Source organism: Nuphar pumila, chromosome 11 (genome assembly GCF_984573655.1).
Source record: "Nuphar pumila chromosome 11, dmNupPumi1.hap1.1, whole genome shotgun sequence".
Taxonomy (NCBI): domain Eukaryota; kingdom Viridiplantae; phylum Streptophyta; class Magnoliopsida; order Nymphaeales; family Nymphaeaceae; genus Nuphar; species Nuphar pumila.
In genome coordinates this window covers 43,889,805-43,906,479 of record NC_143259.1, presented here as the reverse complement: position 1 = coordinate 43,906,479, position 16,675 = coordinate 43,889,805, and the positions used below count along the sequence as shown (strand labels likewise).

Sequence of the window (16,675 nt, the reverse complement as noted above, 5' to 3'; positions counted from 1 at the left end):
ATGCCCGTTATCAACCATATTTTCTAATTGCAGCTCATGAAACCCAACAACCAATTCGGACTCTGCCTTGGACGTCTTCTTCTGCGGGCATTTCATTCTCCATCCCAGAACCTTCTTCACCATTCCTAATCCCAAACGGACAGATGCCCTTCTCTTCAAGCTCTGATCTTCAATGGAATCACTAGACCTACTTTCAGGATCAACATCACTAGCAGGAAAATTCCCTTCATTATCATCTATGGCAGCCTCAACCTGAGTATTGTTAAGTTTGTCTTTCCTTGTGCAACCTGAGCTGCTTTCCTTTTCTCTTTTTTGGAAAGATTTGCTTTCCTTTTCTTTATGCTTATCGCCTCTTATGGCTGGGCTATATTAAGCCCTTTGTATTTGTTGTTCTTCATATGAAAAAAGGATTCTCTCTGGTTGTACCGTGGATGTAAGCCATACTGGCTGAACCACGTAAAGTCTTCTTCTTTGCTTCTTTGCTGTGTTCTTTTATTTTACATGGTATCAAAGCTCTCAGGATTCCTGCACGTTTGGGTGATCTGCTGCTATTCCAGATCATCATTGTGGAGACTTTCAGTGTTCGGATCTGATAGCCGACACCTTCCAGCATCCGGATATGATAGCAGACACTTCTGCGGATTCTTTTTTGTTGATTGTTGATGCCTTCCAGCACCCAGATCTGATTACAGGTTGCTGAATGAGAGAAGGCAGTCACGCTTCTTTTGTGTTTCAAAAGATCTCTGCAGATTTCTGATTGATGCTTCCAGCCAGAGTAGCTGCTGCATTCCCTGTTTGTGTTTGCCTCTTCAGAGTTCGCTGCTGCATATCCAAGAATAGTCGCTTGTGTTTTTTTTGCTACCAGTATTGTCCGAATAGTGTGTTCATATTGCTGAAATTTATCAGATCAGTTAGAAGGGCTGAAGCTTGTCAGATTAGTTAGAGGGGTTGTCATTCTTTTTATCATGGCGGATCGACACTATGAAAATCCTAGTCAGTCTTCATCCAGCACAACTGTTTTTGTGCACGAACAGGTCAGCCCTAGCTCCAAAATCACTTCTATATTATTAAATGGGACAAACTACATTGCTTGGTCTAAAGCCGTTTCACTCTATTTGAGTGGCAAATCTAAACTTGGCTTTATAAACGGGAAGATCACTAATCCCGGTACCTTAGATTCAAAATATGATGAATGGAAATCCAATAATGACTTAGTTATGTCATGGTTACTTAACTCTATGGAACCAAAAATTGTTGAAGGTTTTTTGTTTCTTAATACTGCTGAAGATGTTTGGCGGTCAGCTAGTGAATTGTATGGAGAACAATATAATATTGCCTGAATATATCAATTATCTCAAGACATACATGATTTAAAAAATGGTGATCTTCCTCTTAGTGAGTACTTTAGTAAAATGCGTATGATGTGGGATGAATTGGACTCCTATTCTCCCACTATCACTGATCTTAGGCTTCTCCATAAAGCCAAAGAGCAAGAACGCATTTTTCAATTACTCGCTGGCCTTGGATTTGATTTTGAACAAATGAGAAGCCAGATCCTTATGAATTCTGAGCTTCCTTCATTAAACTCTGTCTTTGCTACTCTTATGAGAGAAGAATCAATAAAGAAGGTTATGAACCATGTCAGCAGGATTGAAACTCCTGATAAAACTGCCTTCAGTGTTAAAACAGAAGCCTTGAAAACTCTTGATGATCGTGGAAAGGCTAAAAACAAGAAATGGTTTTGCACTCATTGCAAAAAAGAGGGACACTCTTGTGAGAGATGTTGGGTTCTTCATGGTCGACCTGGCACTGAAAAGCAAAAACTGGTGCATGCTGATATAGAACAAAGATCTGATAACACTCGGTCTTTAGACAAGATCTTTGATATTCTCCAATCTCTAAAAGATGGTCAGACCGGAACTGCTTTCTCCCATTCTGCCATAAGCTCTACAAATAAAGGTATGCCTTCTAACTATTATGACACCTGGATAATTGATAGTGGAGCTTCAGAACATATTGCAAAAAATGTTTCTCTTCTTGAAGATTTCAGTTATGATCATGGAAAAAGACTTGTTACTGTTGCCAATGGAAAAGTCGTTCAAGTGGAAGGGATTGGAAAAATCCACTTTTTTAACAATCAGACTATTTCCAAAGTTCTTTACATTCCTCAGTTTACATCAAACTTGTTGTCTGTTGCCAGAATAGTTGAAGACTTCGATTGTACTGTCACCTTTTCTTCAACTAATGTTTTATTTCAGGACCGCAAGACGAGGAGGACGATTGGTGAAGGAAGAAAGGTTCATGGGCTTTATATTCTTGAGCAAAACTGTAGAGCGTTCATGTCAAGGGGAGAAGAGAGTAAATTATGGCATCTTCGTCTTGGACATCCATCCAATTATGCTCTTGAAAGCTTATTTTTTGGTCATAAGTTTGATTGCAATAATTGTGATATTTGTAGACTTGCAAAATTATCACGTCGTCCTTTTTCTACTTCAGAGACTGTTTCTTCTTGCATGTTTGAATTGATTCATTCTGATGTGTGGGGACCAGCCCCTATTGATTCATATTCTGGTTTTCGATACTACGTCACTTTTATAGATGATTTCTCCAAACTTACTTGGATTTTCTTGTTGAAAACAAAAAATGAAGTGCTTTCTAAATTCAGGGAGTTTTACAGGTTTGTTGAGACTCAATATGGGGCCAAGATTAAAGCTATTCGATCTGATAATGGAACTGAATTTAAAAATCAGTTCTTTGAGTTTTTTGCAAAAGAAAATGGTATTGACCATCAATTTTCTTGTGTTGGGACACCTCAACAAAATGGAGTCGCCGAACAGAAAAATAGGCATTTGTTGGAAAAAACTCGAGCCTTACTTTTTCAAATGAATGTTCCTAAATACTACTGGAGTGATGTTGTTCTTACTGCATGTTATCTAATCAACAGGCTCCCTAGTAAACGTCTTAATGGAAAATCTCCGATGGAAATTCTCAAAGGAAGGAAATTGAGTCTTAGTCATCTTAAGACTTTTGGTTGTTCTGTGTTTGTATCCACCAGCCCATATGAAAAGGACAAATTGGCTCCCCGTGCTATTAAGTGCCTGTTTTTAGGATATTCTTCGTCCAAGAAAGGATATAAATGCTATGATGTTACTCATAGTCGTTTATATATCTCTAGAGATGTTAGTTTTGATGAAGTTGCTCCCTATTTTTCAGAAAACTTTGATGAAACCAAAAATCTTCATCAGGGGGAGAAAAATATATTTGATTCTATTGTCCTTCCTAATGTTAGCTCTTTTGATGATGTGATACCTGTTGAAGATAGCAACACTGAAGCTATAACTCATACTCAGCCACATACTCAGCCAAGCCCTTTTGATGATGTGATACCTGTTGAAGCTAGCAGCACTGAAGCTATAACTCATACTCAGCCAAGTGATATCCAAGCCACCCAGCCAAGTGACTCATTAAATCAGTCGGAGGAGCAATCTATAAGAAGATCTGAGAGGACTATTAGGCCACCAAGCTATCTTAGAGATTTTGTCACTTACATGACAACTGAGCATCCTATTGAAAAATGCATTGGCTACAACAATCTCTCAAAAAGGTATGTTGCTTTTCTTAGTTCTATTGTGCAAGAACCTAGCACTTTTAATGAGGCAAAAAGTCAAGATGTTTGGATTAAAGCTATGATGGAAGAATTATATGCCTTGAATAAAAATGAAACTTGGGAAATCTGCAAGCTACCCAAAGATAAAAAGGCTGTAGGATGTCGATGGGTATATAAAACAAAATATAAGAGTGATGGTACTATAGAGCGCTTTAAGGCTCGCCTAGTAGCCAAGGGATTTACTCAAACTTATGGTGTTGATTATGAAGAAACATTTGCCCCAGTGGTCAAAATGAATAGTCTTCGGATTCTTTTGTCTGTGGCTTGCAATTATAATTGGAAAATGTTTCAATTTGATGTTAAAAATGCTTTTCTTCAAGGAGATCTAGAAGAAGAAGTTTATATGCAGTTACCTCCTGGACACCCCAAGAAGGAAATCCAGAACTTGCTTGCAAATTAAAAAAGGCTATTTATGGGTTAAAACAATCTCCACGAGCTTGGTATCTTAAACTCAGTCTTGCTCTTGAGAAAAAAGGTTTCAAAAGGTGTATTTCTGATAATTCTCTCTTTGTTCTTAAAAATCGTTACAATCTCACTGTTGTATTGGTATATGTTGATGATATTATAATAATAGGAAATGATGAGGATGAAATTCTCAATACCAAGAGGTACCTTCATGAAGCCTTTGATATTAAAGACTTAGGAAAATTGAGGTACTTTCTTGGAATAGAAGTTGCCTACTCAAAAAGGGGAATCTTTCTATCTCAAAGAAAATATGCCTTGGATCTTCTCAAAGAAACAGGTAAAACTGGATCCAAGCCTGCCGATACTCCTATTGAGACTAATGTTAGGTTCGATACTGATGAAGAAAGTCTTTCAAAAAGAGATGTTGAACAATTTGAGAGGCTTGTAGGAAAGCTTATATATCCTACTATGACAAGACCTGATCTTGCTTATGCTGTCAGCGTTATTAGCCAATACATGCATGATCCAAAGCCATGTCATGTCAACGCTATTGATCGTATTCTAAGATACATCAAAAGTAGTCCTGGGCAAGGTATCCTCTATACCAAAAATAACCATCATAAAATTGAAGGCTATTCTGATGCCGACTGGGCAGGATCTTCAGACAGAAAGTCTACCACAGGATATTGTATTTTTGTTGAAGGAAATATTACTTGTTGGAAAAGTAAAAAACAAAACACGGTTTCAAGATCCAGCGCTGAGTCCGAATATCGTGCAATGGCCTCTACTACTTGTGAATTGATATGGACCAAGTCTCTTCTCACTGAATTAGGAGTTAGCATTGAATTGCCAATAAATATGTATTGTGATAACAAGTCCGCTATTCATATTGCTGCCAATCCAGTTTTTCATGAAAGAACGAAGCACATCGAGATTGACTGCCACTACATTAGAGAAAAAATTCAAAAAGGAGAAATATGTACTCCATTTACCAAGAGTCAAGATCAGCTTGCCGATACTCTCACTAAGAGATTAAGTTGTGCTCAATTTAAAATCATTTTGAACAAGTGGGGTTGTTTTGATATATATTCTCCACTTGAGGGGGAGTGTTAAGTTTGTCTTTCTTTGTGCAACCTGAGCTGCTTTCCTTTTCTCTTTTTTGGAAAGATTTGCTTTCCTTTTCTTTATGCTTATCGCCTCTTATGGTTGGGCTATATTAAGTTCTTTGTATTTGTTGTTCTTCATATGAAAAAGGATTCTCTCTGGTTGTACCGTGGATGTAAGCCATACTGGCTGAACCACGTAAAGTCTTCTTCTTTGCTTCTTTGCTGTGTTCTTTTATTTTACAAGTATATTTATTGGCAACAGATTTGGGGACAAATAAACTCCCTTCCTAGTGTTTCTAATTCCACCTGATTGCACATCACCGCTAGTCTGATCCACAGCACTTATCGTAGCTTCTGACTTGGACCCCAAACCATCGAAATCCTTTGCTTTCTCAATTCCACTACTGATATTCTTAGTGCTTGTTTTAGATGTAAAACCTGCCTTAAACTGATTTTCCATATACCCATTTGAATTTGCACGAAATCCGTCATTGTTATGATCACGGAAACCAATAGCGAAAAGAGAACCATCCTTTTTACCAATCAAAGACTTCCCTCTTCTAGTAACATTGTCTTGTTCACCATTATCATTGTTCAAATAAAAGAGAGACCACAAAGTTTGTCTTACTCTAACATTACATGATTCACTTTCAGTTCCAGTCAAAATAGAGGAACAATGTTCTACCTTTTCGACCTCCGGTGCCTCTGTTTCCGATGCATTTGCAGAAGCAGAGATCCCATCGTCGCCTTCAGCGATCCCACCGGAAGACAGCCTATCTCCAGAATATGAAGGAGTCTTTCTTTTATCAGGATCAACACTCGATAACCTCTCAACCAGGCAGTAGGAGCAAAAACCAGTAAATGTCTGTGATGGGTGTTTCCCACACCTCAAAAAGCTGAAACTTTCAGTATCCATGACAGAGCTACAAAAGTACAAAAACACAGCATCAGACTATCAGTAAAACACTGAACTCCACCATTCTGCAACCAAAAACGTCACAGCATTGTGAAGCCCAAAGTCTTAAGTTCTGAAATCTCAAACACCCTCAAATAACAATATGGTAATTAACTGCCGCAAAAATGGTGCTTTCGGAAACAAAGAAACAAAAAAATTCACGAAGTTTTTCTAAAACTTAAAACTACCATCTTGAACCTAAAACCCCAAGAAACATAAAATAGAAAAAAAGGGACAACCTCAATAAAATATTTAGCAAATTACCAGGATATGGTGACATCTAAAACCTTGATTCCGTGAAATTGGTAGCTTGAACTCAAGGACCATCTATGCAACTAGTGAAGAAAAGAATTACAAAAAAAATGTACAATCCTGAACCCATGAAAGGCCTACTCAAACAGCATTTGTAAGTCTAGAAACACAGGAGAAGAAACAAATAGTGACAAAAAGTGTACATTAATAAAACCCCACAAGAAAAAAGCTTCAATACCCAAAACCTAAAACCCAAAATTTCTAAGCAAAAGGTTGACTAAAGCCCTAATGAATAAAGGAAAAATTACAGGAAAAAAGAAAGATACTCCTAAACTCCACAATCCAACACAACCAAAACCCAAAACCTAGGGTCTCTTTTTTGCTATTTTCATTTTTATATGACAAGGAGTATCAAAGAAGAAGGTCAACTCTTGCATCCTAAGACACCTACCATTATTTTACACAAAATTTCAGGCCATGGTGGCCCTCACCCACATTATTACCGAGGGAAAAAAACTCATAAATTCACTCAGAGATCAAGGTCCTCAGATTTCTAGAGCAAAAGATACAGAATGGTATGGTGTTTCAGACCCCCCACCCCCCACCCCACCCCAAAACTCTCTCTCTCTCTCTCTTAGAAGAGGAAAACTAACGGTTAGTTTCTGACATACAGAAGGGAAAGCTCATCCAGGTTACCGGTTTATAGGAACATCTTCTCTTCCCACACGAATGACAAATTTATCCCTGATGGGGCCTACTTGCATCGGATGCTCAAGTCTCGTTGCAACGGGTTAGGTGTGGGTCAGCTAGGGTAGACCCATGTCCACATCCATCATATCTTATGGGTGGGTCACACACAAACATTTAAGTCAAACCAAGTTGATTAAAGCCTTCCTTATCCAAAATAATTATATAATGACATTTCAAAAAATCAAATGTTTTCACCTCAGAAAGAGGCTTAGTTAACCGACATTGAAGTGCCAATAAAACGTATCTTGCAATATTCTAAGGTGCATTCAAACATATCTTGGAAAACTTATGTGATGTATGCATGTGGCCACATATAGAGTTGTTCTATTAAGTTTATCTTTGCTACCATGCTTAATATCATGCTTTCTAGTAAAAAGGTGGCAGGCATTAGTTTTTTTTTTATATATAAATCAAAGAAACTGTACCCCGGCACGAAGTCCTGGTTGCATGCTGGCTCAGCCTGCCATATCTACGGTCGTCATGCCGACAACGTGACTCCTGCCCTCGGGTCTATATATGCCGTGTGCCAATGCCTTTTACTGGCGGACTCCATAAGAGTTTTGGTATCGATGTTCCCACCCGGGGTTTATCTTGAAGGAGTCGATTGTGACCCGATTCGGTGAGGTTTCTTGTCATGAAAATGAGAGTTAATGATACTCATGTGGTAGTGTTTATTATAGCGTCCTTATTAGGAAATATGGTTTTAATCTAATTGATTGATGTGAAAATTTTTATTTAGTAAAAAAATTTGGTGCATTGTGGATGAGATCATTGATTCTCAGGTTTCTTTACTCAAACCCTCCGTGGGGTTGGCAGGAGAACCATGCTACCATCTGTCCCTATAGTACGCCAAACTACTCAAAAACTATACTCTAATGAAAAAGAATAATTAGATCCATGTTATTTATGAGGATGATGAAAAAGAATAATTAGATTCATGTTATTTATGATGATGATTAAAAAGAATAATATTTTCTTAAATTTAAGAAAATATTATTAATATCCAATATCCAATCAAAGTATCAAACTTTATGTCGATTGCATTGATCTTTTAATCCATGTTATTTATGATGATGTGGAACCCTGAGCGGGGTCCCATGACCAACCTGCCGTATGTGGCCCACCTTTGAAAGCTACAGGCACAGTGTGTCACGGGGTTTGATATGAGGTCTTTAACTCAACACCTTCACAACCACCCTGCTGGCCACACGGGTGACCCACGGTGGTTTTAATCTATGTTATGCATATTTACTTATGAAAAGTGCATGTCTAACTTCATTAATACATGTGAATCATGCTTCTATGGTGTCCTCCAAATAAACCCCGGTGCTGCAAGACATTGGAATATCCAAAAATGATTGTACTGAATGGTTAATTTGACGTGATTTCTTAAAAATTCTATAAAATTTTTTATATTCTTCCGATGTTAAAAAACACAAACATGTAACATCGTTAGGACACTTTTACCCTTCGCAACTGTGAATTTATATTTTTGCGATAAAATTATACCACTCAATGAATACGTCCAACACCTACTTAAATTCAAAAGTTTTTTTATGTGAATTTAAACTTCACAAAACTCGCATAAATTTATTTGTAAAATTTCAGTAAAACTGAAATAGTCAAAATCACAAATATCATACTCTTTTGCATATAATAAATATTTTAGCATAAAAATAATTGTGAAACATCTATTGCAAATAACATACTTTCGCATATATCTTGAAATCACATAAATTTATGTGTGAAACTCCACTTAAAGGGAACCAACAAAATTGCAAATATGCTACTTATATATTTACAAAATTTTTATTATATGTGACTTTTCTTAATAGTTGCGATTTTGTCGAATCATATATATACTCATTTTTGTTCTAAGGTTTCTTCTTATCGTTTGTGTATGCAAAGAACTTCTCTGCAGAACCCTTGCAACAATTCCTATATTTCAAGAAGGTCGTATCCTTGTGATCAACTTCCCCATATATATCAAAAGGTGAATTTCATACAATATATACCTACATATCCTCATAAGTATTTTCTAGAAGATTGTGTTATCATCTTTGTAATTGACTTTTATTTAAGGTTTACTATGTTTATGATTTTTTTATAGAAATATATTTTGTTGTAGATGATTTATGATTATTTGTTTGTCCTTTAGCTACTATTTGTTGTTCTTGTTTTGGTGTAATAAGGTTAAGGTTCATTCTACACAAGCATTAAAAAGGCTAAAGTATATTATCGTTGTTGTCGATAGTCAATGATGGCATCTGAAAAAGCTAGAGTGTACTACCATAAGTTTGATTATACTAATTGAAAATCTATAGTGGTCTCCAAAAATATCATCTTTAAGGAATTTGCAGCTTTGATGTCTCATAAAATTTGATATGCAGCTTTGACCCTCTCATATAGTTATTCTTCAAACAATCAAGAAATGTGGATAGATGTTAAGGATAATGTTAATGTAGAATCAATGTTATTTAGTAGTGATATTTACTTGGAAGTATGCAAAATTAATGAAGGAGCAATGAAACAGGAAGTAGTTGATCAATGGAATGATGTGAATCCCGCAGAGAATGTGTATCTATCTTTTGTGCTATCTATCGATATGTGTCCTTTGTCAATTATCCAATTATCCCAAACAATGGATGATATTGATGCTGTACATAATGAACGAATCACTGCAAAGGATGTAGAACCACATGGGCAAACTAGTCTCAGTGATCTTCATTGTAATAATCTGAATGACATGCAGCTTTTTCAGGCATACGACAATACTAGGTACAAGTTGTAATTCAATATAATTTATGGTTGAGATGTAGGTGTGATGATGAATGTGATATTTTGATGGTTAATCTTTAATGTTAGAAATACAAAAATGATGCATGCATGAAAGCAAATGAAGTGATACATACAATGGCTTTTGTTGTAGTTGGTGAAACCGAACAATCAAATAATAATAGCAGCGGTCATGTTGACAGTGCATATCGATGATGATGAGTATATCATGTTGATAGAAGAGGCTGAAAGCAATAAAAGTGATGCACTCAAGGCAATGGAGAATGTAAATCATTGGTTCTTGTTTAATGGGTTCTCATACCATGAAGAGCAATTGAAAATAATTGAAGTGGAGACATCTAATTTGTATGAGAAATTACATAATGAAAGACTTAATGATTGTGAATAATTCCAATGGCTATCAACACACTCAAACGATCGAGAAATTGCTTTAGGCAAAAGGTTTAATGATCTCCAGCAATGCCGTGAGTTTTTAAAAGATTAGGTGTTCAGGAATAACTATAAAGTAAATTTCTTAAAGTACTGCAATAACAGAGTCATTGTCGTATGCACGAGGAAGAACACTCATATGACGATTGATTGCCCTTAAAAGATCCAGTGTACAAAGGTACATGGAGCGAGTTTCTTTTAAGTGAAGAGGTATGATAGCAAGCATATATATTTTAGCTTATGCAAGTGAAAGGAAAATGCTAGAATTTCTTGAACTGAAGCTGTGAGAGATGTCACTCACGGATTATACAAGTCAATTCTATCATCTTAAGCGTTATTGCTTGAGTACGTACTCAACTGAGAAAGGTCAAGCGATAAAGTTTACACAAGGTTTAAGGAATGGGCTGAGAGGCAAAGTTTTGATTCGAGGGCCTCAGCTCTTAATGAGGCCATAGAAGTGACCACAATGATCGATGAAGACTGTGAGGCTATAAGGAGGAACCAGAGTCGTGTTGAGTCCTCAAGTTAGAGGAGGGATGACAAGAGGACTTACCCTCGACATAGGAGGAGGATGGTCCTATATTAGAGGACAACCCCACCCTAGAGGCAGTGACTGCAGGGAGGTTGGCAGCAACAACAAAGACCCTTAGTTGCCCGAGTATGCCAGAGATGCCAGAGGGACCACCTAGGCCACCCATGCCCACGAGACACTTGTGCTTGCTTGTACTATTGCTTAATGGGCCACCATATTCTGGAATGCTTGCAGAGGTTGGCTCTACCTCAACCACCTTAGTGTCATCAACCATGATCGACCCAGCCACAACAGAAGACTCTTGGGCGTATATACGTAGCCAAAGATGAGGAAGCTGGCCTAAGCAACAAAATTATCAAAGGTATATTTTCTATTGCAAATTTTTCTGCACAAGTATTGTTTGATTCTGGTACCACATACTCTTTTGTATCTCATGATTTTGCAAATCTTCTTGATCTTTTGACTAAGGAATTAAATATTATGTTAGAGGTCACCACTGCTCTAGGAGGGCAGTCTAGTTTATTGTTTATTCTCAGTGTAGAGGAACTTCTAGTGGAAGGAGATGAAGAGAAGCATCGCAGAGTATGTCTCGAGGTGTCTCACTTGCCAGAAGGTAAAGATCAAACACGAGAGGCCTGAGGGATTACTACAACCATTGGATATTCCAGAATGAAAATAGGATGATATCACGATGAACTTTATCATGGGATTGCTAGAGACTCACAAACATAATGACTACATATGAGAAATAGTAGATTAACTCACAAAATCTATGCACTTTCTACGCTTAAAAAGAATAAAACTTTGGAAAATATAACAGATTTTTACATTAAAGAGATTGTTAGATTGCATGGCATACCCCGATCTATTGTTTTTGACATAGATCCTCGATTTAGGTCACATTTTTTTAAGCAATTGCAAACAGCTCTTGGGACTAAGTTGAGATTCAGTATTGTGTTTCATTCGAAGATAGATGGGCAGTTAGAGATGACCATCCAAACATTAGAAGATATGTTGAGAGCCTGTGTACTGGAATGGTCAGGTGAATGAGATAAACACATTAAGTTGGCTGAATTTGCTTACAATAATAGTTATTATGTCAGTATTGACATGGCTCCATATGAAGCTTTATATGGGAGACCAAGCAAATCACCTACTTGTTGGAGATCAACCACTGAAATCATTTGAGATTATCCAGCAATACTCGGATCAATTGTAGATGATATGACAAAGATTGTTGACAGCCCAAATTCGACAATAAAATTATGCAGATCGTAGACGCTGAGATTTAGAATTCATGGTGGGAGATCATGTTATTATAAAGATTACACTTACCAGGAGTGTCTTCAAATTTGGGAAGAAGGGTAAGTGAACTTTGATTATAACTTTATAATTAAGCACATGTATTGAATGTAACTTTGTAATTGTTAAACTTCAAGTTATTTGATTTCGTGCAAGCCAACTTAATTTAGTTCTATGTTAATCATATTGACTGTCTGAATTTTGCAATTGTTAATTGAGAAACAATTTTGCAAAAATTGTCCAATTTTTTTATCACGAGATTTCAGAACATATATGCGAATAAGTATGATATACACAAATATGTTGAAAATAGTTTTTGAAATTAGTAGCTAAAAGGGAATTAAGTTGTGGACCATTGGCTGGGAGAAAAGACTAAAAAAAACCCTAGATTATGCGAAAATAAGCAGGTTGAAGACCACAATAGGTTTCTATATGATTCAAGAAATTCGCAAAAAATAAAAAATATCGCATATTTGTCATAGTTTTGCAAATATCTAAGTACAATAATTGTGATATCTGGATATTCGCAAATAACTTCACGTGAGAGCGTGCAATATATGTGAAAACCTAAGTTATTTGTGAAATTAGTGGCAAGTGTTTCACACATAAATTTATGTGATTTCAGGATATATGCAAAATTATGTTTATTCACGAGAGATATTTTGCAAATATTTTTATGCGAAAATATTTATTATATGCGAAAGAGTATGATATTTGCAATTTGGGTGGTTTGAGTTTCACCGAGATTTTACAAATAAATTTATGTGAGTTCATGAGGTCTAAATTCACATAAAAAAACCTGCGATTCTGGATTTAAGTGGGTATTGGACATATTCGATGGGCGGTATAATTTTATCATAAAAATGCATAAATTCTCAGTTGCAAAGTGTAAATGTGTCCTAACAATGCCAGATATTTACGATTTTAGACATCAAAAGAATATAAAAATTTGTAGGAGTTTGTAGATTATCATGTTAAATTAGTCATACAGTACAGTCATTTTTCATTGGAATATCACTGAGGAAACCCTAAACATGTTTTACTAAAAAGACTTAACAACTATAATTTAACTCCGTGATTTCTTACACTTATTTTACTAAAAGAAAACTTGTAGGGGTTTGTCATTTATCATGTAAAATATAGTCTGCAATGCAAATATTAAGAATCAGCGGAACTAGTAGACAATATAGTACCAACAGGGTTTCCGCTTGTCTGGTTGAAGAGGCTAGTGCACGTCACCTTCTGTTGGGATGTTGCAAGTTCGAATCCTAATGGTATCATTGTATAACTGGTAGGGGTCTTGCCTAAGACCAGCTTGCCTTTAAAAAAAAAATAGGCAATATAGTACCACTGACAATAGCAAACACGGTAGTGATGACATCCATATTGGGCCCATTTCTGACATGTATTAGCATAAGTCCTATTCTTGAAAATGGATTTGGATCCGTAGCACCCCCATCCCGTCTGCCCGTTTTTCAACTGGTACACGTTTCCCATTTGTGTTCATTTTCGTCTTCTTCCGATTGGGTCTAGCACATTAGGTGTCTTAACGTTGTTGGACAGGTCGTCCCTGTCTAGGACCAACTTGTGTTAGCAAAGTCCCAATCTGAACTCTGAACCTTGTCAGTTTTTCTCTGGCCTGAGTCAAATCAAGCTCAAGAACGAGAACTGCTCTAATGAAACCTAATTCTGCATCTGGTTAGACCATATCTGCTGCAGGCAACCCAAACCCGAACCAAAATGTCCATTGGTACGCAATTTTCGGTCAAGATCAGATCAGCAACCTGCAACTTCCAACCCGTGTGTTACATGGACAAATGACCAGCCTACACAAAATCGTAATAAATGAAACAACTTTTAGGCCCTGTTTGGTTACCAATCCAGAAAATGTTCTGGTTTCATAACTATCTAGAACCTCAATATTTTTTAGTTCTAAATAATTATAGTGTTTGGATGTACTTCAACATCTGGAAATGACATGAGTAAGCCATTCAAGAACAAAGTTTACTAAAATGTACCCCGTGGATCACCTTGACTAGTTTGTAATATAAAAAACTAGGGTTGTCAACGCATCGGGTTTGGTTCGGACCCAGATGGAATCAGACTTGGACTTGATTTTCAGGTATGGTATTGAGTCTGGACCCAAGTCTAATCGGATCCACTATAAGAAAAATCATACCAGGACCCGATAAGAACTACATGAACCAGACCCGGATCATACCCGATAAAACCAAAAATTTTATTGAAAAATTGCAGGTCTTAATGGGAACTCGGGTTGGGTCTGATATAAAATTTCACAAAGTATACCTGGGTCCATGTATTAATCGTACCTTCAGGTCCGAACTTGAATCTTTATCAGGTCTTTTTATTTATCACCGTATCCAGACCCCATAGGGTTTGGTTCGGGTCAGGTCCTGGTAAACCCTACCTGTTGACACCCCTATAACAAACTACCATTTTTTTTTATAAAAGGAACATAAAAACGTTTCTGAAATCACAATTAATAATATTGTAGGGATCAAGCAAAGTTCCATGCCCTAAGCAACCTGTCGAATCTTTTAGCTTGAATCGGGAATAATCAGTTGGTCAGGATTTCGATACAAATGAAATATAAATGGTTAAATTAAACCGATAAAAGACATAGACAACACTAGCGTTTGGGCACAATACCAAGATTGGTCACAAATTAGAAAAAATATGACAACTCAGGCCAATTGAATTTTTTTTTTAACAGTTCTGCCCTTTTATTGTCTGAAAAATTAGGCGTGTTGGTCTAAGTTCTTGCTTGAAAAAAAATCAGTCGCCTTGATCAGAAAAATTAGGCACCATGTAAGTTCTTGCCTGAAAAAAGCAGGAGCTATGAATGAACAAAAAAAAACAACCTAGGTGGTTGAGGGGCAGCTTATACTGGCTGGAAAATGATGTGGTAAAAATCTTGACGCAAATCGGTTGCTCGATTTAAGAAGAAACAACTAAGTTATGTTATTCCTACAGATCTACACTACCAAAGCAAGAATAATAGGAAAAATGACAATTAACTAAAGCATAAAATTATAAAAATATCAATAATTTCATCCAACACCGATTGAGAAACCCCTATAATGAGTATTTATAGGATAACACAATAAACCCGAGGCATATTTCAGATCCAACATGAATCCATTACATTAACAAAATATCTAAATTTGAATAAACCTAAATAAAACCCCCAAACTAAACATGATCCAAATGGATGTCTTATGAGCCTGATCGTTCTACTCTGCTCCTGCATCATTCACCCCGGATTGAAAAAACTTGCTCTCAAGTTTATATCTGCTTGTGCTTCTTTCAATCCCACAAAATTTTTAAGAACCACATAAGTGATGCAATTAATCTCTATTGGATTTTGATATTCTAAGCACTGACCTGAAGAAGCGGATGGTGGCAAGATCCATTTTGTTGACAATCCAAATAAAGAAAATATCTAGACCCTGCTGCTCCGTGGTGTCTGGTATAAAGCAACTCTAAATGAATCTGATGGATCGAACAAGGTTATTTGAACTTGAAACTAGTGGAAATTATGTTGGGTTTGGACCCAAGATCGCTGGACCACATTCTGCACTTGCAAATCGGTCTGGACCCTAGTTCTCAAGATGAACCGATTCAAACAATCAATTTTTTTGTTTCCCACCCTAAGTGGGAGCTCACGAACACCAAACTGTTACTGTACACATCTGGTGATACCAGTACGACCATTTTCCTCTCAGCACCCGACCAGAAATGGCTGGGCTAAACTTAGTTGGTAGTGAGCTCCCAAGGTCATGTCCTATAAGGGGTTGTTGGGGATTGGGATAACCCCTCCTTTGATAAACTAGGTTTTCAAACCAGGGAGAAGGATTTTTTCACATAGCCAGGTTTTGGAACCACTCCAACTGTAACGACCCCAAACTGATTTCTTTTTTTTTTAAATAGTTATGGAAAACCTTCCAAGGACCAAGGACAAATTACAAATTTAATATTTATAACCCATCAACCATTTTAGACATAAAATAAATTTAAACCATAAACTGAAATTGAATTAAACTTAATTGAATAGTCTCAATGAAGTTTTACACTATTCTCAAAATAAAAAGACAAAACATCACTATTCATCAAAACTCAAGTAACCAGATCTATAACCCTCGAGTCCTCCAGCTAGCTAGTCCCATCATCATGAAGGCTCAGTGCCTGAAAAATATTTTAGAAAATGAGTAAGAACCGAAGTTCTTATACGATTCCCTTTAAATTTCCAACAATAAAGAACTAGCATCAATTAAATCAAGTACAAGTTTAAGATGAATCACATGTAACATATCATCAAAACAAACTTGCCATCTAAACGGTTTAAATAAGCACTCAAAAATTTCATGCTAAATCAAACATTTAGAGATGCATTAAATAAACAAACATATAGAGATGTATGAATCAATACAATATGCATGAATAACTTTTTAAGTTAAATT

At 36.5% G+C, this 16,675-nt stretch overlaps 1 protein-coding gene across 1 annotated transcript; it reads left to right on the top strand.

The window, feature by feature from the left end:
- Positions 1-1,412: 1,412 nt before the first annotated feature.
- LOC149822325 (uncharacterized) lies at positions 1,413-5,369 on the top strand. Its single transcript, XM_089980258.1, has 4 exons — positions 1,413-2,358; positions 2,459-2,501; positions 2,945-3,604; positions 5,327-5,369. Exons 1-4 carry the CDS (start codon positions 1,413-1,415, stop codon positions 5,367-5,369), a joined length of 1,692 nt encoding a protein of 563 aa, XP_089836384.1.
- The last annotated feature ends 11,306 nt before the right edge of the window (positions 5,370-16,675 follow it).